Source organism: Eleginops maclovinus, chromosome 21, assembly GCF_036324505.1.
Source record: "Eleginops maclovinus isolate JMC-PN-2008 ecotype Puerto Natales chromosome 21, JC_Emac_rtc_rv5, whole genome shotgun sequence".
Taxonomy (NCBI): Eukaryota; Metazoa; Chordata; class Actinopteri; order Perciformes; family Eleginopidae; genus Eleginops; species Eleginops maclovinus.
Genome location: NC_086369.1, coordinates 13,174,858 through 13,199,591, shown reverse-complemented (window position 1 = coordinate 13,199,591; position 24,734 = coordinate 13,174,858). Strand labels below are relative to the sequence as shown.

At 42.2% G+C, this 24,734-nt stretch overlaps 3 protein-coding genes across 3 annotated transcripts; 2 read left to right on the top strand and 1 right to left on the bottom strand.

Annotated features, from left to right (window-relative positions):
• Positions 1-171: 171 nt before the first annotated feature.
• On the top strand, positions 172-11,198 carry rec8b (REC8 meiotic recombination protein b). The gene is made up of 18 exons (XM_063912636.1): positions 172-730; positions 892-960; positions 1,489-1,631; positions 2,731-2,806; positions 3,313-3,430; positions 4,516-4,558; positions 4,977-5,044; positions 5,753-5,834; positions 6,374-6,440; positions 6,698-6,890; positions 7,323-7,451; positions 7,844-7,919; positions 8,126-8,301; positions 8,568-8,607; positions 9,187-9,262; positions 9,372-9,473; positions 10,395-10,501; positions 10,731-11,198. Exons 1-18 carry the CDS (start codon positions 675-677, stop codon positions 10,805-10,807), a joined length of 1,698 nt encoding a protein of 565 aa, XP_063768706.1. The 5' UTR covers positions 172-674; the 3' UTR covers positions 10,808-11,198.
• A 2,147-nt stretch (positions 11,199-13,345) lies between these two features.
• si:ch211-196f5.2 (uncharacterized protein LOC556372 homolog) lies at positions 13,346-16,174 on the top strand. The gene is made up of 4 exons (XM_063912642.1): positions 13,346-13,686; positions 13,759-13,858; positions 13,940-14,069; positions 14,722-16,174. Exons 1-4 carry the CDS (start codon positions 13,592-13,594, stop codon positions 14,817-14,819), a joined length of 423 nt encoding a protein of 140 aa, XP_063768712.1. The 5' UTR covers positions 13,346-13,591; the 3' UTR covers positions 14,820-16,174.
• On the bottom strand, positions 15,303-24,318 carry ipo4 (importin 4). The gene is given in 31 exon segments (XM_063912635.1): positions 15,303-15,800; positions 15,921-15,990; positions 16,550-16,654; positions 16,736-16,868; positions 16,973-17,199; positions 17,360-17,485; positions 17,586-17,636; positions 17,765-17,958; positions 18,172-18,277; positions 18,418-18,475; positions 18,575-18,652; positions 18,758-18,894; positions 18,999-19,076; positions 19,078-19,111; positions 19,260-19,383; positions 19,574-19,687; positions 19,935-20,048; positions 20,323-20,452; positions 20,680-20,788; positions 20,919-21,028; positions 21,147-21,200; positions 21,345-21,500; positions 21,905-21,988; positions 22,136-22,237; positions 22,353-22,418; positions 22,540-22,719; positions 22,932-23,061; positions 23,182-23,223; positions 23,332-23,411; positions 23,564-23,650; positions 23,969-24,318. Coding segments are annotated over 31 exon segments (3,276 nt in total). The 5' UTR covers positions 24,035-24,318; the 3' UTR covers positions 15,303-15,669.
• Between the last annotated feature and the right edge of the window lie 416 nt (positions 24,319-24,734).

Genomic DNA, 24,734 nt, shown 5'->3' with positions numbered 1-24,734 from the left:
CTACCCATAAGGAGGGTGACGTCACGTTTTCCTCTGCTTTTAACTGGGTAAAAATAGAAACTGTAATATTACCAAAACTAGAAATTAAAATGACACATAATTTATATTTCTACTTGATTAAAATAATAATACATATATTTTAAAATACTTGGTATATGCATGGAACATCATCCAAGTTAAATGTCAATGTGGGAATGAGACATTTACAGAGATATGTTAATTTTAGTTGTAAAAATAAATGTTTTCACTTTATTTATTCTCATCATAACAAGCATAATACAAAAGCTAAATATAATAATAGCCCAGTAATATGACTAAAGCGAAATTAAATACATACAAACTTGATCAGGGCTAAATAAAGAAAAACAAGTAAAAATTGTGTTAATGTTTTCTTCAAGATATTAAAAAAAAAATTGAAATCTCAAGCTTTTAAACCTAAACGCCTAAACATCAAGTGTCCGACTTTTGTGTGGTCATTGAACGCATCAGGACTGTTTCCCTTCGAATGTGATTGAACTTCATCCTGATTGGTCCAGTGGGATCTCACGCGGGAAAACATCGCGGTGAAAGTTAGAAATCTTTATTTTTATATTTATATTTCACATTTGCTTCATAAACTCCTACACCCTTTTAACTCCTTCCCTCAAATATTCTGCTTGAAAATCGGTCGAAAAATGTTTTTCTACCCAGATGTCCTCAAGCGCCACACTGGATGTTTTTCAACAGTTTGGTGAGTTTTTAAGAAGCTAGCTCAGTAGCTTCTTGTGTTAAATATGCTATATCCCAAAATCAAGAAGTCTTAAGCTACCTAATATTACATGACAGAATAGACTCTCAACTAAATGTTATTTTCTATATTGTGTTCTAAATAAATGGGTTTTTATTATTCAGGTTAGCAGCAACAAGAGGAATCAAGGTCACCCGCAGAGAGCTCCTCAAGGTGAACGTTGGGATAACATGGTAAGAATGCTAGCAAGCAATTAAGTCATATTCAATATGTGTTTGATTTGTGAATGACAGAAGTATAGTAGTTTCTGTTCCCATTAGCTACCCATGTCTCACTTTGCCAATCTTAAAGGTCATACTACCTGGTAAAACAGCATACATCAGGTGAAAGTGAGTCAGTGTTTGTCAATGCATCTTTAGCATAGTTTGTAAGGTAATCTCACCAGAGTTTGAAGCTAAAACAGAACGGCTTTGATTACATTACATTACATAAATCGAACAATTCATAGATAGAATTGCAATCTAGTAGATAATATTTTGTTAGAAAAATATATGGAGATTTCCTGCTTTTCTGTTTTGAATTGTTTTAAACTGAATATGTTTGGCTTTGGGATTGACCAAACAAGACATGTAGAGGCATCACCTTCAACCTTCATAAACTGGGATGGACAAAATCTAGAAAATAATCAACAGATCAATAATTGAAAATGAAAACAATCATCAGTTTTTAAATGTCATTGTTTTGATCAAATGTCTTTACAGTGGGGACATTCTGGACTATGTGACAGCTCAGGTTCCTCCACCGCAGCCCACCCTCCCGAGGCCTCGCTTCTCCCTCTACCTGTCCTCTCAGCTGCAGTATGGAGTGGTCGTGGTCTACCACCGGCAGTGTGGCTTCCTGCTGGGTAAGGGGAAAAGACCAGGTTGAATAAGCAAAAGTAAAAAAATCAGTCTCCAAGCTACATTGTCTACACACAATTACTGTCACTTCATGCTTAGTGAAAGTGAAAAGAAACTAGTTAGACTTACTTAAGCAACATAACAAAACATACTGTTTGTTCAGTAACTGTGCCAGCATTGAAATGTTACATCATTTACTACAAGTAGTTGGAATAAACAAGGGACTCATTTCCCAGCAGTTAAATAAGACAACTGTAAAAAATGCCGTCAAGCAGGAAGATTTGTTAGTTTAGCACAAACATTTTTTGTCAGGCAGCTTTCCAAGATAAGCTCAGCCGAAAACACAACACACCAGTTGTCTCTTTCAGTTTCTAAATGCAGAAGTCTCAGCTTTTTTGGTGTAAATCCAAAACATCTGCACACTGAATCTTTCTCAGATCCCCCTCGCAAGTCTGCTTAAAAAGCCAATATAGAGCTAATGAATGCAATATCATCAAACACAGCTGAACAGTCTCTATTCATCTGGTCTTAAATTACACCCTGACATTGATATTGCACCCGGCAGATTCACAATCATGCTGTTGTCACGGCAGATGATAACAGTGAAATACAATGCATAATGATAAGCACAGGAGACGCCAAGAAAGCATCCACCTTCTGTCTCAGCAACGGTATTTCATATCAACAATCAGTAGAATAAAATAGGAACTTGCAAAGCTGTCACATACAATTTAGAGCACATGATGTGTTCATGCTGTATTTCAAAAGCATGGCCTCCCCGTTGTCTAATATGATCTTTGAACAATGATACCACTATTTATTAGTCAGACTAGTAGATGGATTTCAACAAACCCTGAGTTATACACAATAATCTTTTGTAAATTACCTTAAATAGTTATAAAAAACAAAGTATTTCTAGGATGCATTGCCCCCTCTTGTGTGAAGAGAAGGCCGAATGGTCACATGTCCTTAGAGTTGACTTGTAAGATATTTAAGACCCTGACCTGAATATGAACTCCGAATAACAGCTTCTGTTTGTGCAGGAAGTACCTGCACTCCTTAAAGGTGTGTTTGGAAATGTTCTTATTCCCTTCTGTTTTCCAGTGGAGATTCAACAGACCATAGACCGCCTGCTGCGCTCTAAAAGGAGCACCTTCATTGACATCGCTGAGTCTGACAGGTCTGCGCACACACGCACACACACACACACACACACACACACACATGCACAGTGGAAGACTGTTTTGTATCCTGGGGCATCTAAAATGTGAAGCTGTGCAGAGATTTTATATGTGTTAGAGAATTTTGAGCTCATAAGCGTGTAGTGGAATATTTATGAAGGGGGGGTGTTTTGGGGAATAAAGCCTGTGAAGAGGAGATGGAAGAGTTTTATTGCGTGAGTGATGAACAAATTGAGCTGCTTTCATGTGAAGAATGGCTCGTAAATGTTTAATAAGCTGTGTCATGTAGCAGCGGCAATGTATGAGCTCTCCTGCAGATGCAATATATCTTACCACGTTCTGCACTCTACAGATGCTGTGCATGAACCTTACTACAGTATTATTTTATTATGTCATGAAACCAACAGACAGATAAAAGTATGGATAGTGTTACATTAGCCGGCACTGCCCAAAACATGTGTCATTTGAATACTTTGATAAGTAATATTCACTCTTTCTCCGACAGGTTGGCCATGGATGTGCCTGAAAACCTGTATGTTATGGAGGAGGCGGAGGGAGCTCAGGACCCCTTCTTCGGCCTCATGGCATCACACCAACTGCCGAGCCCCTATAAAATACACCAGGTACATTCACATTACCTACACCTGTACAGACATAGCCCACAGGGTGTAATCTGATGTCTGTGTCGGCAGTGTAGCACAACATAAATCCTATTTACCGGTTCACAAACTTTAGGTCATCTGCACAATATCAAATATTCAGTCTGTAAAAGCAGCAGACTGGATGGATGTCGCAACATTATTTTTTAGGGAGAAGTATTGACACTGTTGGTCACACAAGTAGATTTAGGTAACTCAATAAACAACATATACCTAGAACACATGACTAGATATATGGACAATATACTGGTATATGTATAGCAATCATGGCTTAGACAAACTGAAATATTCCCACGTCTTAATGAAAGTTAAGCAAGCCTTCTTTGCCCGTATGGTAAATTGAGACTTTGGCTCTCACACACACACACACGTCTCATCAGTGCCACACCTATCTGAAGTAAAACATACCCTGTTTAGTCTCTACAGCCATATTGGCTTCACAAATATGCTCTTGTGATGTCACCTGTTGCTGGTGTCACACATTATTTGTTTTTTGACACACACCTCAGACGTTACAAGCCGACAATATCCCAGTGTTTATGACCTTGAACTACTTCAGTGAGTCATTGTTTTATGGCCTACACAAGTGAAGGTCCCTCCCATTCTAACAAAATATGTGCAATATCCCTCCATACTGTCCATTGGTATCATAAAGGGGAACCGTAAATCTCAGCTGGACTTTGTCCTCCCTGTAATCTTTCCTTGTGGAAATACCATGAGGGACTTAAATCACAGGACAGTCAAAGTGTAACAGTTCATAACATGGTGGCAATGATGTGAGAATAATGTATTGGGCTCTATCATAAAACGTAAAGGAACCCTGAACTGGACTGTGCCTTTAAGATGCACAACAGAAACAGCTGTATGCTGAGCTTTTGGATTTCAAATGTTTCAAAAGATTGAAGTGGATCAGGTATCAGACAGGCTATAGGCAGAAGGAGAACAATATAACTGACCTATTTATCATGTTTACCTTCCCAAGTCTATTTTCTGATCTTTAATAACTATGTGTTTGTATTCTGTTTTGTTATATTGTATTTGCTTCACAGCACTCCCTGGTGACCGGTCCCAGCACCACACTGGACGATCAGGGTGAGACTGTATTTCATAATCATCCATCCATCCATCATAAGCAAGCACATCATAAATTAGGGTCATTATGATTTGTAATAGGGCTTTGGTAACATTGTGCATGTTTCCAGTCAAGCTAATCTAATAATCTTCAGAGGTTTTATAATTGGGTCAGTTCATTAGCTGCGATTCCAAAAGAGGGTTTTGGCACAGTTATTGCTTTTTCCACTCCTGTTAGGAACACAGTGAATAAATGTTCCCTAATCAGTGAATTCATCTCCACGTATTACATTTAAATGCATCAGCTCCAGGCTTACTTCTTCTTTTCACTGGCTGTTGTTTCGGAACAAACACTTGATCATCCTCAGTTAATCTCACATTCCTGTTGGTCTGCAAACACCCGTTGTTCCTCATTCCTCCTCCCGCTGTGTTCAACCAGGTTTCAGGTCACCTCCGGCTGCCATCTCCCTGAAAGAGAAGGAGCCATTTGTCATCCCGACTGCTGAGGTAAACTCTCTGTCACAGTGCAGGGACGGCAAACATCCCAGTCATCATTTTTGAGAGCATCAGGTGTCCTGGTGAATCATTGGATGTGAACCGTGTGCTTACAGCAGCTCTAGTTAAGCTCTTTGTCACTAGCTAGCTGCTCATTGTTAGTCTTTGCTGTCACCATGACAAGAAGCACTGAAGCCAGAACTGATTTCTAGATTATCCAGAGACAATAATACTCAAAAAAGAACAGGTGCTATTTTTAAATGTTTGAAAATGACGTAAACTTTCTGAATGGTATGAATAATGCAGAGGAGGTAATGGTGTGGTGGATTGTGGCGTATAATACCTGATGCCTAACCGACTCCTCAGAATTACCTCTCAATGTCCACAGTGCTTAAAATAAAGCAGAGCTAAATCATCTCAGTCATAAATGTCCAACAGTACATCCTTCACACATCATTACCCTCCTCATTCTGTCACTTAGCGACTGATAATGCTCCTCCTGAAGCACCATCAGCTGATGAAGCTCGTTGTGGCTTGATATGATACGACTTGACTTCATCAGTCTGCACTCAGTTTGTACATATGGGACTTTTCTCTTCGTCTGCTTGTTAGGGAGTTACCCATTTCTTTATTTATGCTTCTGTTCCTTACTGTATGGCTTTCTATCGTGACATTCTTTGCTGTTCTATTCCTGTCTCCATCTGTTTACTACTCTCTCAGTATTTCGAGGGAGATGACCTTCCTGAAGTCACAGCCCGAGAGCTCGACTTGTTGTTGGATCAGCCAGACCAGTTCCGCAGAGGTGCTTGCTTTGTGTATCAAGAGCATTTCTATCTTTGTGTCCTAGTTATTTCGTCTGATGTCCTACTGTGTGTTTGTGCTAAATTTAATTACCCACTGTATCAGCCCCACGGTGTGTTCCTCCGTTGTGATGTGTGTGCACCAGCCTACCAGGTCAAACCCTTTGTGTCACCACTGTAATTGAATAACAAAAACAATCCAGGCTCTGTAAGTGCTTTTGCTGTCCCTAAGATAAGCTTTATTTTCAGAAGGTTGTTTTATTTCAGAGGAGAGCAGAAGAAGCATCTCTTAAAAACTGCTCAGTGTTCTTAACAGCGGCAGTGCGAGGTTATGCAGCTTGTGCTTTGCTCGTTACTTTAGTTTAGGCTTTTGATTCACAGCAGCAGAGAGTGGAAAGGGGATTTGTTAAGATGAATGGTACAGCAAGTCATTTGAATGCTTTGAAGCTTTTTACAGATGAGATTTGGGTGAAATGTGTTCACCTGAACATCTTATAGGTGTCGATTTGTGATGAACATGTGACACTGTGCCACTCAACAGACATGGAGGAGAGGCAGACAGGTGACAGGTCTAAGGCACGAGAGGGAGACATATCCCCTTTTGATCAGTGAGTCTTTGTCCATTAGCTCTGATGACCTTCAGAGCAATGTAAACTTCATAGTGAGACTGCCAGTCAGCTGGTGTGTGTGTGTGTGTGTGTGTGTTCTACAACATGTTAACACAAAGCAAAGAAACAATACATGTCACATCCTGTAGTTTCAAGAAAGACTTCAAACATAAACAGCAGCGACTGAATATTCTGTCATCAGTCAGTATGTTTAGCTCCTAAATTGCAGTGTGTGTGTCTGTGTGTCATTGTACCAGGCTGAAAGAGGTGATGCTGAGAGCCGAGCAGGACAGTGTGTGGCTGCTGGACCAGGAGGCGGGCCACCTTGCGGACGCTCCTCTGACATCTATTTCCCAAGAGATGACCCCTCTGCAGGTTGCCATGCCAACACCACCCTCTGGGGCGTCTGGGGAAAAGGGGGACAGAGAGACAGAAAGTGCCGGAACAAGGGTGAGGAATAATATTATGGAATTAGTAATGAGTAGATTTGTATTTTTCAGAGCTGTAACTGAAATGGTGAAACGGTGTGTGTAGTTTAGTTTAAGATCTTAATCTGCTCAAACATTTTCTTCTGGAATGCATCTTTTAGAACAGGACTAAATAGAAAATTGTTTTATTTAATCCAAGTTAAGGGCCTTGCATTACAACCCGAAAATAAAAGTTCCCAGTACCTGCTGTCCAAATTGTACCAGGAAACACACAGGTGATAAATCATTTGACTGATCAACTTTAATTTACATTCCAGAAAGGTCAAACATAACTGGATGGAATGGAGGCTTGGGTGTGTCAAGTCATCACTTCCAGTTAGAGATCAGGAGTGTGAGGTCTTTATAGAAACAGATCGTTAACAATCAAGGTGTGTCTCACTTTCTCTGCCACCAGGTTCCTCCTCTCGGGAAGCCCGGTGGAGGGCGCAGGCGTCAGCTGGTCTTTGTAGACCCCGAGGTCCAGATATCTGACAAAGCCATGACGGAACAGATCACCAACCCGCACGCCGAGACACTGAGCATGGTACACAAACACAGGAGACAGGTTCAACATACACACCAGCACACTAAAAACCGCCCTTTTGCTGCCTCTGAACACACCATACCAAAGCTGTATAAATGAAATGCAGACACATGAATGCAAACTGAGGAGGGTCAAGAGTTCACTGGATTTTCAGTCTTGGCCATTCTGTAATCAAAGAGCTGCCATCAAAGTGTGTATTTATCCGAGTGTGAGTTAATTAAACTCCTGCTCTCTGAGCCCTTTGGGGCAGACCTCATTGATTTAGTTGCTCTCTCTCCCTCATTTCTTTAATTTCCTTTGAGACACTGTCATTGACTTTAACCCTCCACTGTGTGCTATAAAATAAAACCATAGTCTGAAGCATCGAGCTAATATTTCTCTCCTCCTCTCAGTCCGAGGTATTGCTGGATTTTCACTCCGTGACCAAGTGTGCCCCTCCTGCCCAGCTCTTCAGCGCCCCCTGTGGAGGTCAGCGCTACACTTCACCCCCAGCTGTAGAAAAGCTCCTTTTATTCAATATGAACTACTCCTTAACTCCTATCCTACACAATACAAAGGAAGACATGATTTTAAGACAGTTTCAAAAAGAAAAAACACTTCCGTTATGAAACCCTAAATACATAAATATTCAGTGTCGTGATCCGACCCTCACCTGCCCTTTGACCCCTCCCCAGCCCTCATCAATGCTGACCTCCTGTCACTATGGAAACAGTGTGCCTTGCTCACCACCCTCCCTGGACACGGAAGAGGAGAGGAGGAAGATGAGGAGGAGGCGGCAAGAGGGGGGTCAGAGCAGGACAGAGAAACATTGAGGACAGAGAGGAAGAGGAGGCAATCGAGCATGAGAGAGGTGTGTGAAGGTGGTATTTCTAGAGCCGTCTTGTTTTACAGCTCCTGCTTCTATATAATGCTCTCAAGTTTTATCTGAAGAAGAAAATACGGCTTTTCTTATTAAGCTTTAGTGCCATGCTCAAATCTGAGGGTATTTGTGAAGCTGAGTCTGTAATGATGAAGGGTATCCAGCTAGAGTGTTCAGCTCAGTGGTGAGACAAATTACATTATTCTCTTTCATGAAGCTCTGACACCCTCCCCCCCTCCTCTCTCTCTCTCTCTCAGATATCCATTGAGTCAGGACTGCAACTTGCCGACGGCTCATGTAAGAACCCCTCCTCTCTCCCCCCTCTCACACAATATGTCAGTATTTTAGATCATAGAGTGCTGCAGAGATGACGTCTTTCTGTAAGCCGGTCTGGAAGGTAGCATCGCAAGGACTCCCTTCACAAAAAGCATTGGCGTTCTCATAGTATTTTGGAATAGTATGGAAAATAAGCTCTGTGGCAAACACACGTTCCTGCTCTTTGAAGCGTAAATGCAATCCCTGGAGCCAAAAAGCTGTCCTTATGTTAGAAAGGAACTACATTGCGGTCACATGACTTCAAGTCCCTAACGCTAAACTGAAGGTGGCTAATGTTCTGCCTGATGACGTTTAGGAGTCTCATTTACTTACAGTTACACTTTTTATGACACAAGCAATTTGGACATACACGAGTGGGGTATTTACTGAGGTATTTTATGTCATAAAACAAGACATGAAAATGTATTCAGCCTGGTTAGACTTTATTTCAGGCTTCTAACCGAAAACGTGTTAAAGAAAACCACTGACTGCATATTAGCACATCTTTTACTTAAAGCTGACATCTATTCATTGTGTTTCTATATGTTTGTGTGCCTGCAGCTGCATTAGATGTGATGCTGGACATGTCGCGGGACGACAAATCCGTCAGCGAAATGATCACTCCCGTCAGCAGATGGTGAGTCTCAAGGGGAAAGACAGACAGCTCCATGGATGAAGAAAAAGACCACTGTGAGAGAGACTGTGTGTGTGTGTGTGTGTGTGTGTGTGTGTGTGTGTGTGTGTAGGTCTCCACATATGGAGTCCCAGCCACCAATGGAGGCAATAGCAGAGGAGCACATCGAGATGCCCGAGGCTCAGACTGACACAGAGAGCAGGGACATGCTGAGGTATACACACTACACACACTCAGGACACAACAGTTCTGTGTAGGAGTTTTGCAAAAGCCTTTCAGTGCCAAGGTTATCCTGAACACGATGTTGGATAAAAAATACAGGAAATAAATGTGGAATTTGGGTTATTTAGAGTGTTAGCGAAGCCCTGATGGATCCATTCAGAGAACATTTTAACAGGTTGTTTCTTGTCTTCTTGTAGAAAGACATATTCAGACTTTTTACAAATTCATTACAAATGCCTCCAAACCTTCAGTTCCACTTAATTGCACCGGTGTTGACATCTAGAGGCTCTAAATCTACCTTTGGGTTTAAATAAAATAACCTCAACCTGACTCCAGCATTGTTGCCGGCATCATCCTGAGGAGATGAATGCTTGGCGAGTGCCTATTTGAATAAAGGTACTCTGTGGCTGTGGAGGCTCCACCAGCTCATACATATACAAAAAGCTATTTGTGTGTTGCGTGGTGATTTTGGACAAACATTTCCCTCCAGCATCACAGGTTGACCACTTCCTACTTTGTTTGACATTTGCTTTGAAATTCAAATTGGAAGAGCAACAAGCCTGAGGGACGAACCTGCACCACACACACACGTACATATTACACTCCACACATCACATCAACATTTTCTTTGAGTAAATATCACGTAGAGGTCACTCAGAGATTAGATATCGAGCAGTTTGTGCGGTCAGTTTTTGTTGTATAAATTAGGAACAGTGGTTGTCTGTAATGTCCAAAAGTCTAATTCCACAGAAGTAATAAAGCCTGTAAAAACAATAGTTTAACTAGGAAGTGTCATACAGGTTTGAAGGCAGGTTCCCTATGTAATTATTGGACGTTTAACCCCTAATGTGTCCATACCAGTCCTCGAGGTTGAATCCCATGATGCACTGCTCACCTTGCTTGTGTTTCCCAGCTGGATCTCCTCCAGACTGCAGAGGTTTGGAGAAGTGACTTTTGACTCTCTGGTGTCCCGAGAGGCCGACCGCACCACTGCAGCTCACACACTCTACAAACTGCTGGGTGAGCAAGCAGGAAAATAACATTATACACATTGACAAGCAGTGATGACCTACGAATGAATTCCATACAAACAGTGATTCTACTAAATAAAACAAGACAGTAAAGGGAGTGTAGTTGTACGAAAAACATCTACACAACTATCCCTTTAAGGACTTGCCAGGTATAGATGTAAATTGAAGATAGCTGAAAAGAAAAATGGAGACGATTCTGTGATGTTTCTCTCCTACAGAGCTGCTGTCTGCTGGACATGTGACCATACAACAGACTGAGCCCTACAGTCGAATCACCATTAGCCCTGCAGCCTGAACAAACACACACACACACACCGTTACTCACACTATTAATCTGCTGAGGAACAGTTTTTATATTGATGGATTTAATTAATGAATTAGAACCTTTGACTTTCAGAGTCACTCATGAGCTCAGCCTTCATTTAGAAAAGCCGATCTCTCAAGTTAAATGTTTTTATATTGTTGAATTACTCACGAGGATGAAACGGTTGAACTGCATTATTTGCTTTTCACTGTGGTTTTTAAAAGAATGTTTTTAACCACCTGTTTTACTTTGTTGATACGGTTGTATTTTTTAATATTGATACCAGCTGAATGTATTACTGTTATATAAATGAGTTGTATCTGGACATGTTTTACAGTTTGTATTTTCGGAATGGATTTTGAACTTTTTTAAGGATTTTAAATGAAGCCTTTAATGTATTTTGTATTTATACCATTTAATATTTAACTTATTAAATGTTGTTTTTAAGATGTGGAATTGTTTTCCAACATTTTTAACACACCTAATAAACTTGCATTTGGAGAAAATGTCTTCATTCTTTCATGCTCTATTTTATATCGTCCTCTTACATTAACAGTAGGATAAATGGAAACATTTTAACTCGCCCTAATTGGAGAATGAGCAAAGTGAGCGTGTCTGTTTTTCACTGATATTGATCTGTGGAGATAAATCCCAGAATAATCCACCTGAGCATTAAACTAGCTTGTACTGAAAAGCACCAGGAAAGAAATCCTGCAGCAATAGTTGTATTTAAGCTTATGGTGCAGAAAATCGCACAGAAACCATTGAATTGTGACATGTAAGTACATCAGCACTGCCCCCCCCCCCCCCCAACAGCAGCATATTGTGCTGTGCTGGCAGAAAAAACTCCTGCCTGACCTCATGCCCCGATAACTCCACACAATTAAAGTGTTTGCCTGCTAAACACACTGCACGTAAGAGTAAGATCCATGTGGCACCTCGCTGTGACTGCGCTGAGGTCAGTGCTGCAGAAATCCTCCCTCACATCAGCACAGCACAATGGGAATTCAGTTGATCCTACTTGTGATACATTCAGGTTGCGTGGAGAAATAGACTGCCCCTTAATGTTTTGACTGAAAGAATTCGTCATTTAAATCAACTCAACATCCAAGCCACATAGTTAAGGGCTACATCATGCTCAGAAACAGCTTGCCGGTTAGTCATGGCCTCCTCCTCCACTAGTAATTCATCTGTGGCACAGCAGGACAAAATGTGACTGTTTGTTTACACACACAGCTGGGAAAGCAGGGTCACAGGCTGGCTACTGAGGACAATATATCAGGATGTTATTGGCATTGAACTTTAAAACGGTGGTACTAATTCCTTTGAGAAAAATGTGTTATTGTTGGAAAAGATCCAACCTGTCATTTTATAATAGAAGAATTCAGTTGAGCTCAAAAAACATGAGCATTTAGCCTGATTGTGGTAAGAATGTATGGATATTTTGCTACTCAATACTTTACTATATTCAGCAGGTGCTGTAGCTTACTGGTGTTGGATGGGTATCATACAAAAGGTTTGAGTGCTTTTTTTGCAGCAGGAGAGCGATGAGAGTGAAGAAAACCAGCCCAAATTCTGATTTGAACAGGCACAAAGATGCTTTAAAGCTAAGGGAAATTAAAAATGGGGACCCTTGACATAATCAAGCACAAACATAATACATTATTAGTTGAAATGAACTGCTTTCAGTAGTTACCATACCCTGATGCTTAGTCCTGCCTTTGGCTTTATACATTCCCCAGCCTTTACATCATCGGTATCCCTCCACAGTGCTGACGTGAAGAGGATTTATTGAGTCCTCTGTCCCTGGAATGTGACATGCTGGGCCCAGAGTGCTAGTTTAGTGGGAAAAAGATGGCTTACTTACTACAGAACACACAACACACACACACACACACACACACACACACACACACACACACACACACACACACACACACACACACACACACACACACACACACACACACACACACACACACACACACACACACACACACACACACACACACACACACACACACACACACACACACACACGGGGACGTGTGTGTGTGTGTGTGTGTAAAGTAAGAACACATTTTTCAAAAGCTGAAAATATGACGCTGTGCTGTGAATGATCCATGTGTCAACCTCCAGTTCATTTAAATTATAAAAAGGGAGACAAATGAGCGGAGGTGGAGATGTATGGTGGAGAGAATCACCTCACAACACAGAAATAAACTTGATGTCACCGTTTGGCATATCAGAATGAAGACAGACATTACGCAAATATGAATTGTAGTTTAAAAAGCATGCAGTTCTCAGTTGTTTCCTCATGGAGAGCAGTGCATAAGGCCACTGACTTCACCCAGACTGATCCACAAAGACACCTGGCAGTGCAAACACCGCCCGTCCATCACCACCCTGACAGTCTAATAAACCTAGCATCTGAGTGGCACATAACACACATTCACACCGGCTGCTTAAATCAGAGGGCACCAGTCCGTATGCATCAGACACTCACACTTTCCTCCATCATCAGAAGAGGCAGAGCTCTGAATCACCAGCAGAAGCCCGATCCTGCAGCAGAACAGAAACAGGGCATCAGTCACAGAGAGGGAGAGGAAAAACATTTGTATTGTTTGAGATCAGAAATTCAAGCTGGCAGCAGACGAGACACAAACCTTGCTGGAGGAGGAAGAGGCCAATGTGGTGCAGGCCAATGAAGAACCAGCAGGCAAGGAGAACCCACGGGGAACCGTGGTGCGTGTGGAGCTTGAATGGGAACTCCCCATGTCCGTGGATCTGCCCATAGAGGTGCAGCCCGACCCGGCACACCAGCCGTTCCCCTTCCTAGACACCACACTGGCCGACCTGGGCATCCAAGAGTGAGTCTGCTCCCAGTAAGTTTTAAAAAAGATATTTGATGTACATTTGTTAACATGTGTGTCTGTGTGCAGGTCAGAGGTGAAGGAGAGGGTGGTGTGGGTGGACACCAAGAAGACCCAGGTAAAGAACAAGGCAGGGAAGCTGAAGGAGAAAGAGATCACTATCCTCGAGGTATGTCTTCTTGTCCTGTTTTCGAAAAGAGAAAAAGTTGTATAAGTCTGGATTTAAAGACCTGTAGTTTTCCTCTTCTAGGTGAGAGTGAAAGCCCAGAAGCCCGGAGAAAAACAGCTGCAGGAGGTGCTGTACAGCACGGAGTCCCACACTGACCGCTCCTTCTGCCGCACAGGGATGAATATCCTGCCTTGGAAAAGCGGAGGCACAGGTCTGTAAGCACTTTAACTCAATCAACACGGTATCTTAGGTTGCTGCTCCAGCTCTCAGGGTTCCTGGATTTTCATTATCTGTGTCAACTCATAGTTTGTCTGATTCTGTTTGTGTTCTGTCCCTGCTCCAAGCAGTGAACTGTCAGAGCGATGGAGATCACAGTGCTGTGCTAAAGCTTGAGGCATTGAAATGAGATCATAGTTTACATCAGACTCCAGATAAAGCCGAGGACCTGCTATCGGGAATGTGTGTTTTAATAAACTACTTTAACAAATGAGCGATTATCTAAGAAGTTGGTTCGTTGTATTTATTTCCATCAATTAAATGACTGATTTTATCTCGGGTAAAAATCTGTTTCACTTTCCAATCATAGACTTTTATTTGTGTTCTTTCTGCGTCATTGAATTACTGTAGTAGAAAGGCTGGTGGTTGAATGACAGAGCAAGCTAGAGATTCCTTATGACAACCTGCATTAATAGAGAGCTGCATAATAATCATAGACCTGATGTGCCCTCAGTTGTGTTGTGTGAAAAGCTTCACAGGGCTGCTTCCACCGTGACGAATGTGTGGCATTTACCACTATTACAGATATCTGTGTGGTTTAGGTGGCAAATGCATTGAAATAAGACCTCTCTCTCCCTGTCTGTCAGCGGATAACGCACTGACAGCGGTGCAGATGACTTTGGCATTGGACATGGAAAACAAGCAGCCTGACATTACTGAGGCCCAGGACCAACGGGAGATCTGAGGAGGAGCAATGAGTCACCAGAATCCAACCAGAGAGCAAGTTAATGTCAATCCACCAACGTTAATGTGCATCTACTCCACGCCAAAGCACTTTTTGTAACTCGGTTTTTATCCTAAGATGCAAGTTAGCATTTATTTAGAGGATTCAAAGTGTTATAGTTTCTTTTTATAGCGAGGCGAGGAGGAGTGGCTCGACATCGACTGCACAGCATGCATTGTAGCATCACGTTAAATGTTTGTAAAAATATATTGCACTTCAAAATAATGTTGTAGTATACTGTTAAATAGTTTCAACAGGCTGCTTAGAATTAGCACTGAGACTGCTGCACAGTCACAGGCCGAGCTATAATACAGTGTGAACTATTAGCTTAGTATCTTCGTCGTATTAACCGCTGTATTTGCCAGAGTTCCCCATGAGCAGATATATCGCTACAAGAGACAATAGGGATCAAGAGTTTAAAGTGAACTGAATTACGCTGAAAGATTGGAACAAATAATTACATTTATCAGCAGATCAATGCTTCACACTCAGATAGCAGAAGCCAGAAGTCCAAACAGTGGCAGAAAGGGGACAGTCATTTATAGGAGAAGCACTTTACAGTAATAACAGGGAAACCAATTACAATGGCAACAACACGGGAGGGTAAACAGTAACTCTTGAAATAAAACTTCAACACATCCTGCGTGCTAGGTGTAAATGTCAAATGTAATTCTAACGACAATGGTTGAAGTGCTATATTCAAATCATTTTTTGGAGAAGTCACAAATATCTGTCCCTACGTTCCACCTACAGTGTAAAAGTGTTTGTTTTTTTTGCTGGCTTTTGACACGAGTGGAAGGATGTGTGTGCGCTATGAGGCAGAGATGGCTGCACTGAGTGTTGCCTGCTGCTCTACAGGAAGTGAGGTCACAGCTGCTTGGAAGTCTGCAGAGTGGTGCTGAGCAAATTCCTTTATCAGCTGGGCCAACGTGATCTGGGTTTCTGAAGAGAGACAAAATAAAAGTTAAGGAATGATTGAAAAACACATTTATATGCTAACAGCAATATCAATCAGCGGTGACTGACTGAGGAAGACTGATGAGGGACATTATCTAACTTCACCTTGATCGACTTTGTTGTTGCCAAGAACATGAGTGGAAGCAGCAACTATGGGCTTCATCAGCTTCAAAACCTGAAAGGGGAAAAAAGATGAAAAGAATTGTGGTTACGATGTTCAATGGAAGTGTCCAAGTCCGGGGCCAAGTTCACACAATGTCTGAAAAGATTCATCACCATTTATCTTTGAAGCTCGTTAAACAGATTGTAAACGACTGAATCAAATGTGTTTGATAATCCTATTTTAAATGAGTATGTTTTTCCAGAGTTTGAATATGCTGTATGCATGCATGAAGTGTTGTTGTAATACTGTTTAAAACATAACAAAATGTAATACAAATGTTTAAAACACTGGCCTGAGAGTTGTCCATTTTTGGGATCACGCTAAAATCATCTATAATTATCAATGTCTGTTTTTTTGTTTGCCACCAGTTCTTTGTTTTAAGAAGAACACCTCTTGGTATAGGCATGAGGCAGGGATGTAAAAGTCTTCAAAGACAAACTGTAAAATGTGTCTGAATTAGTTACTGATTGTGTTTTAACTAGTGTGGAGGCCAATGGAGACAGAATGTCAACACATAGTCCTCTACACACAGACTTTAACACCAAGTATAACTGTAGTGTGTGTACAGTACCAGAGCAGGGCTGTGTGTGTAGAGCATGGCCAGGCAGTTGAACACGGTCTTGTTCTCCTCCATGTCCTCTTTGAGGGGAAGGCAACCCACCAAAGCGGGCACAACCTGTTAGAGAGCACAAATTGTCATTCAGGTTTTGAGTGGATTTGTGAAAATGTGTTTATGAAATACCATCAGTTAATATACCTGCTCGAGAGGGACAGCGTCCACATTGGTGCTGATCATCCTGCAGAGGGCTCCACACAGATTGTCAATCACCCTGAGGTCTGACTCTTTGGTCAGCATGTTGGAAAACACAGACAGCATCATGGGATAGTCTCTGGAAAACACGTTATTAAGGAACAATTGCATGTGATGTTTTTTTATTTTGAATTGTGCATTAAGTGTTAAACAGTGGACACATCCAGACGTGCAGAAGGATACGTGACACCGATGGGGCCGGCAGCCTGGGCCAGACACCCCAGCCCAAACACGCTGTTGTTGCGGACCTCAGCATCACTGTCCCTCACCCCAGCTACCAGCACGGGGAGCAAGCGATTGGACAGTCGGCCTGCTACTCCCGGGCCCCCAGGTGCGGTCACAAGGGCCTGCAGGATTTCTCCGATTGTACCCACAGAGAAGGAGCGGTCGGCTACTGTGCACGAGGATTTCTTTTGAGGGAAGAAGATGTAATTAGTGTGATACTGGCCAAAACAGAAACATCAGGGGCATTGAATACACAATTGCTAAATATCAAAGTTTGAACCATTATAATATTGTGATCCTACCACGATCGAGTAACCAACAGTTCTGTCAGTCGGTCACACTCACAGTTTTGCTCATGAGAAGAGGCAGCAGGTCGTTGAGGAAAGGGGAGAATTTGTCTGCCGGCACAGATGCAGCCACCAGGGGAATTCCCTCCCCGGCAAACTCCTGGAGCATGGCATCATACTCTGCCTGAACCAGGGAACACAATGAGTAACTGGGCAGTGATGTGGACATTTTTAGGAAAGCAGTTACCTCTTGCAGCATAACACGCAGCAAGAGGAAAACAAACCTGGTGTTCTTCATCATCAGCTTCATCACCACCACCGTCCTGACAAACAGTCTGAGCAGAAAAACAACCGGGAGGGTTATTAGAATAACTTCCAGAAGAAAAACATAATGAATGTGAAATGATTTTGGTGGAAAGCAAATAAAGCCGTCGTCTGATCCTTCCGAGTCTCGCCTTCTCACCTTTTTCTTGAGCACATCACGGATCACATGGCTGATGTCCTTGAGGCGCGCAGGGTTTTTGAAAGCCTCCTCCTTGCAGGACTTTATGACGTTGTTCATTGTTTCCAGGATGCCCATCACAACCTGTCGCTCGTGCTCTGTTCTCACATTTTCCACGAAACAGGGAAGCACCACATCCAGCAACTTCAGTAGGGCTGGGGGAGGGACACAACATGTACAGGAAGGAATAAAGTTAAATTGGCCAAAGGCAACTGCATTGATACCACTATACAGTCATTAAAAACAATAAGTTAGCTGGCCTTATATTCTACCAGTATATACGCTTGCGCAGAAAGCAGCACTGCCCATTTACTTATTTCCTGAAAAAAATAACAGAAGTGTGGAGTTCCAGAGAACAGAGGCTTTACCCTGGTGGTTTGTCTCAGTGGGATTCTCCTTCCACACTTGATGCTGAGCTCTGCAAAACTGGCCCATTGCTCCAAAAGCTGCCCTGCGGACGTCCTCATGGGGAAACTAGGGAGGGAGGACACAAATAAAAGCATCAATCCAACAGCATGATGGGTCATGTTGAATGGAGTGAGCATGCACAAAGGGAACTTCACATCCCTTTAGACAGAGGAGGATGATGGGGCTGAGCAGCCAGAGGGACTTACATCTCTCATCTCGTAAACCTGCTGGAAGCTGGACTCCAGGAAGGGCTGGAAGGCAGCACTGTCAGGGGAAACCACAGCAACACAAGGTAAAGCATGCCTCAAAACAAAATGTGCAATATATTGTTTTACAATAATCTTTTTTGTGAATATCTGTTACCCAGTGCTGAAGGCAATCTCTCCCAGTGCATCGCAGGCATCCTCTTTCTCATCGATGTACGCGTTTTCCACACTAAACCTGAGGGATGGATACACTTTGTATCAGACGGAGTCACATCAGATTTTGCTTAAGGGTATTAAATGTAAATGCATGTGTACTTGTGTGTATGTGTGTGACTCCTACCCTGCAACATCATGGAGTTCTGTCTCAGGCTCATCAACCAGAAAATCAACTGAGTCTTTTTCTCCCAATTCGGTGTCGTTATCGTCGTCGTCATCATCATCCAGCAGGACAAATGTCTTGTCCTCCTCGACGTGTGCCTGAAGAGAGAATAGAAGAGGATAAAAAGTGAAATGCTCTATTAAATATTATTATTTCTATGAAAAGCCTGTGGGTTTCAGGGTGTTGGTTGTGTTCTAAATACCGTAATGCCTTCATTGGACTTGAGGGCGAGCAGCATGATAGTAGTGATAGCAGTGAGGTGAGGAGTGAGGCAGTCAGGGGCTGACTGTGGATACAGCAGAGTAAAGACTGTACCTGAGGGTGGGAACAAAGAGAGAGCTCAAGTAAAGGCTACAGGTTGTATGATATTATCAACACTTTATTGAGTCTCCAAATAAATAAAGATTGTGTTTGAAACTGGGAATCAGGACCTGTGGCCATTAACAGACACTAGGCTACGTACGTGCAGCGTCTCAGGTCCGGGTCATCAATAGTGTCTGTGAGGTTGAGGCCCAGACGAACACACTCTGCAGCAAGAGGACTGAAGACATCTTTGCCGATGGTGCGAGCCAGCACAGAGAGAGTATCTGACAGCGACAGCCAAAGATGATTAACATCTATCCATTTATGACGTTGAGTGGTGTTACGTAAGCGCTGTTTGTGGCCTTTACAGAGCAAACTAATTCTTTGTTATCACCAGATACCACCAGTGGTAACTGGTTGAATGGAGTTTGTTCTAATACTATTTTAATTTGCTCATATTTGTGGTCTACCTACCCAAGGACTGAGTTTGCAGAGACCTCATTTCCTCAGTGGTGGTAGTCAGGAAGCCCTTCAGGCTTTCAATAACCGGGGGGAAGTAGGGGACCAGTAGCTCCTTGGCAGCATTGGCTGATAAGAAAGTAATTGACAATGGGGCTTGGGTTACTTTGAAACAAGGAAAAACTAAAACTAAAGTTTTGCAAGCTTGTGACAACAAGGCTGTATTGTTAGGAGGTAGCGTGTTAGTGTTTGAAGTTGCCAGAAAGATAAACACTGCTAAAGTGAGATTTCAGGAGGTAATCTTCAAACTCAACTCAAATAGTTATTAACAAAAGGGTTTTCGATTGAATCTAATGAACCTTTGACAGCGTCTTACCTATGGCTCCTATCGCAGACACAGCAAGCTCTTTGATCTTGAGGTTTTCAGCGTTGTTAAGAGCAGACAACATGGTTTCCATCAGGGTGGGCAGGTAGGGCTCAATACCTTCTCCTGTTGAGAGAAAAGGCAATGGATAAAGCATGTACACCCAGTTAAAAGCTATGCTATAGTTTGTCAAATATGATTGATCCTTTTGAATACTAAAACCATGACATTTTTTCAATAACATGTATACTAAATCCACTGAATCCTTTCTATAAAACACAACACATCATTTCATGTAGGTTTTCTTTTTGACTGTTTCATTGGATGTTTTATTAAAACAATGTCTGAAAGGTTAATGCAGGTTATAGTTTCACGTTTTCTCTTGCAGTGATCAACTTACCTAGGTTCTCCATGAAGTTCTCAAGAGCATAAAAGGCCTTAGTTACATGGCCAACCTTGGCCTGGTTTAATGACGAAAGGTAACCCAGCAGCAAAGGCATCAACTCTGCACAGTACTTGCTCACTTCAGGCTGGGGGGAACAGGAAGAAACCAAAGTGAGCAACAGAACAAAAACTCTGTAAAGTTTAATCTCATAATATAGTTATCTGTAAAACAATAAATATAGTTGTTAAATAAGTAAGGAGTGAGTCAATACAAAAGGGATTTGCTTTTGTACTGAAGTGTTGCATCTACTCATTCTATTCAAGCAACAAAGGAAACTCATGTGTCACAGTACATGCTGCGGTGATAACTCACCTGTAAATGTTCAGAGAACTGTCCCAGGGCAAACAGACTGGCACTGCGCACCACCTGATTACTGTCAGAGAGACTCTGGCACACCGTCTGCAGCACTGATGACAGCATCCTGACATTGATACAGACAAAAGGTGAATCGGAGCCAACAGACTACCTCTCACACAGAACATGTGTCTGCTGTCATCATTTGAAAATATAAAGAGTATATGGAGAAGTGGTTTCCTGTCAACTGGACTTACTTAGTGCGTATGTGGTCAGCACATCCTTCAGCTAGCACAGCGAGACACATCAGCCCCCCCTTCCTCTGGTAAGGGTTTTCACTGGCAAGGCAGGTCTGGGTCATGGGCATCTAAAACACACAGCATAATACACTGTGAAGGGTGCAGGGACTAGTGTCCAGGTTCTAACTCAATGCAAGTTACTTCAATTCTCAATGTAACATTACTGTCTTTATTCACGTGACTTACCAGTTGTTGAAACAGCTTCTCTGGGGGCATATGGAGGGCCATAGTGTCAATAATCTGGAAATAAAAGAAAACCATTAAGTGTGTAATAATGTGTAATCCTCCGTACTCCACAGTGAATCTACTAGGGCTGCTGCAAAGCCGTTTTTCTTACACATCAGAAGAACAAGTTGTATATCCATATGAAACGATGTCTCCTACCTGAGCAGAACAATGTTTGGGATTGTCATTGTCTATTCCATCTCCGCTGTCATCCTCCTCGTCCTCTGGGTCCTGCTCACCAGGTGGGGGGGCTGCAATCAAAATAGGGAAAATGGCCTGCAGGATAGGGGTCAGCAGCTTCTGCTTCAGCACCGTCTATAAAGTAGAGAAAACGATGGGGATAGTTGTTATTGAGGCAATGTAATTGTTAAGCCTATCACTTCGGTCATGTATAGCTAGCTGTCGCTGCATATGACGAGCCGAAAAGTCAAAAGTATAAAACCCGGAGACATGCACACATTTTTCTTTCAATAAAGGAATCCACCTTCAATTCAATGGGGCTTTTTATTTTCTATCTGTACCTCTGAAATTCTCCTCCAATGATTAAAACCCGAGATGAAGAACAAATTCTGACAAAGAACTTTGAAAGTGAATCACAATTTTTTCAGAAAGGGAAGGAATACATTTGTAGCCCAGGAAAAACTGTAAACTTTGTCATTGTTGACAAAACTGGACTAGATATAGGTCATTTATTTATAGATGCTGAGAGGTGACTTTACCTTGCTCTTCAGCTTGATGAGGAAAGCAATACAAGACAGCGCTTTCACCCGCAGAGAGTCGTTCAGAGTGGAGTCACTGCCAACCTGAACCAAACAAAGACTTTTAATATATGTTATCATAATTCCAATCCCTCAAAGTCCTTCAGGTACTCAAACATATCATTACGGGATTTAAAATTGAAATGAAATTCAGAACACAAGGAGGTTATTCAGACATTAAGCAGCTCCCACCTCCAAGCACAAGCGGACAATGTCAGCAATATGAGGAACGATGATGGACACCTCACTCTCCATGAGCTCGTTGAACACCTCCATGGCTTCGCTGGCTTGGCTCTGTGGAGACACAGATAAACCCAGTAATTAAAGGACCTGATTGATCCATACCATTAAATACTACTGGCATCAGAAACAGCTATACTTATAAAAAATATGTCTGTGAAAAACGTACCTGATCCGCCTTGATGAGGTGTTTCAGAGCGACAATCAGGCTTGGGATAATAGACCGCATGAGGTTCTGAAGGGCAGAAAAATACACACCAGTCAATAACAGGGTACAAATCTAGCCCACATGTAAAGGCTATTCAGTCTTTTGAATTGTTCCAGATGCAAAAATGATAACTGTACGACTCACTCACCATCTCCTCAGTGCCAGTGTATGCAGTTATGGCTGTGAGGGTGAGGATGCAGTAGTACAGGGCTGTTGGATTTTCAAGGTCCTGCAGAACCACACTGAACAGCTGTAGCAGCTGGCAGTAGTGAGGCTTGAAAGGCTCCGGATTGGACTCCATCACCTTATTCAGCAGCAGGAGGCCAATCTGTTACGACAAAAGAGAGTTGATATTCCGAATTCGATAAGGACAGAGATCGTATCATACAGTAAGAGTGGAGCAGGGAGGACATATTTGTGTAGGCCAGCCCGGAAAGTTCCTTACAGATGTTTAGCCCTAACTTTAAGATACAGTTATGTGTTAAATGTATAGATATTTAAACCTTATTTAAATGTCTTGATGTTCCATGAGGCCTGTACCTGTCTGTCGTGAGGGTTGCTGCTCTTGGTGGCTTGATTGAGGAGCTGCAGCAGGTCAGGCCAGCGGTCTGGTGTCTCATGCTTAACCATCACTGCGCACAGTTGGGAGAGTGAGTGCTGCACTGTGTGCCTGCAAAATAAACATACATAGAGAGTTAGGGTTCATTAATATAACGTATATATTTCACATACCTCCGTCAGTGTCATTTAGGAAAGAGTGGGTTGCAATTGTTTAATCTGAGTAGCTTACTCGGTTTCCTGCATGAAGGCCTGCAAAACCACCGTCTTAAGGCTGCATGAAAAAGGAAAGACGTCACATTAAGACTTGTATTCAACAACAACAACTGGGTTTAGTGTCATGATTGTGTGAAAGTCTTGAGTGCAAAGAAAAAAAGCAAACCTCTCTCTATCATTAGGGTTAATCTTCTTCCAGTGTTTCTTCACTCTCAACCTCAGCATCACTGCAGCTGACTGGCGAATCTAGTTTACATAGGTGGGAAAAAAACAATATTTTTTAATTGGTTTTCACTGATTTAAAGAACTGATATCTAAGAGATAGCACACTCACTCAACAGTTGACCAAATAATTCTGGAAATTGTGCTTATCTCACACACACACACACACAGAATACCTGAGGGTTTTGGGAGCCACTCATGACAGCACACAGGGCTGGGATAATGGCTGGGTCTTTGAAAGCCTGCTTCAGCTGGATGGTGGCCTAAAAAGGGACAAAAGAGTTCTCACCATGTTAGACTGGTTGCCAAATGACTCACAACCCAAGCCTTTGGTTTCTTTTAAAATAAAGTCGAAGTAGGCTACAGTCACAATGCACATCTCTTCAAGTTGGGACACAATGGTGCTGAATATCATGACCAACTGTTGGACAGTTAGCCAGACGTTACCAGACGTTACTTGTTAGCTAGCTTAATTCGTTAACCGTTAGTAAACCGTTACACTTAAGTTTCCCAACTTGCCCTTCGTTTAACAAACTTGATAATGCTAATACTAACACGGACAAAGTTATGTGTGACTTTACCTGCTGAATAACAGCATTATCCGGCTGTGTCAGCTGCGAAAGAATCTGCTCAAGTTCCTCTGTCATCTTGATGGCTCAGAGCTACCACTTCTGCTGAAACCGTTAACGGAAATATTTCTAATAAACCGGGTTGGATAAACGAGTTTGGTTAACAGGTGTGTTACAGCTGTTACATGTGTAAACAGAGCCTCTCTGGGTTAGCTGTCAAGTTTGCCGTGAAGGTTAACTTTTGGAAAAAGTCAGATAACGGTGGAGCTGTCAAAGCCGAAAAGGCGAGTCCGGCAGAATAGAGTGCCTAGCTCGGGCTGGTCCGTTAGGGCTCAACTGCCAGCACGCGGGACGGAACCGGCCAGGAGTTCCATGTGAGATGCGTTAAAGGGACCTGCTGCTGTCAGTGAGCGTCAGTGTCAGACAGAAACTAACAGCGCCCCCACCGGAGAGGAGGGCACGTATAAATAATATTACTGTTTATTTGTTCAACCATATTGAGCCATTTTTCAAATACATCAGAAAAAAATACTAAATGCTGGAAAAATGTTGAGAAAGCGACATTTTGTGGAGGAAATATTCTGCTAAATTAATCTTGTGCAACAAATATAAATCAGAGGTGGAGTGATAAAGCACATCTAATATACCGGTGCAACTGTTAGGTAATTGCACGCTACTTTAGTATTTTAGAGTTCTTCTACATGTACAATAATCTGTGTTTGCCAAGATGTACATATAGGCAGTAGAAGTTTAAAGATGCATGGATTTACTTAACTTA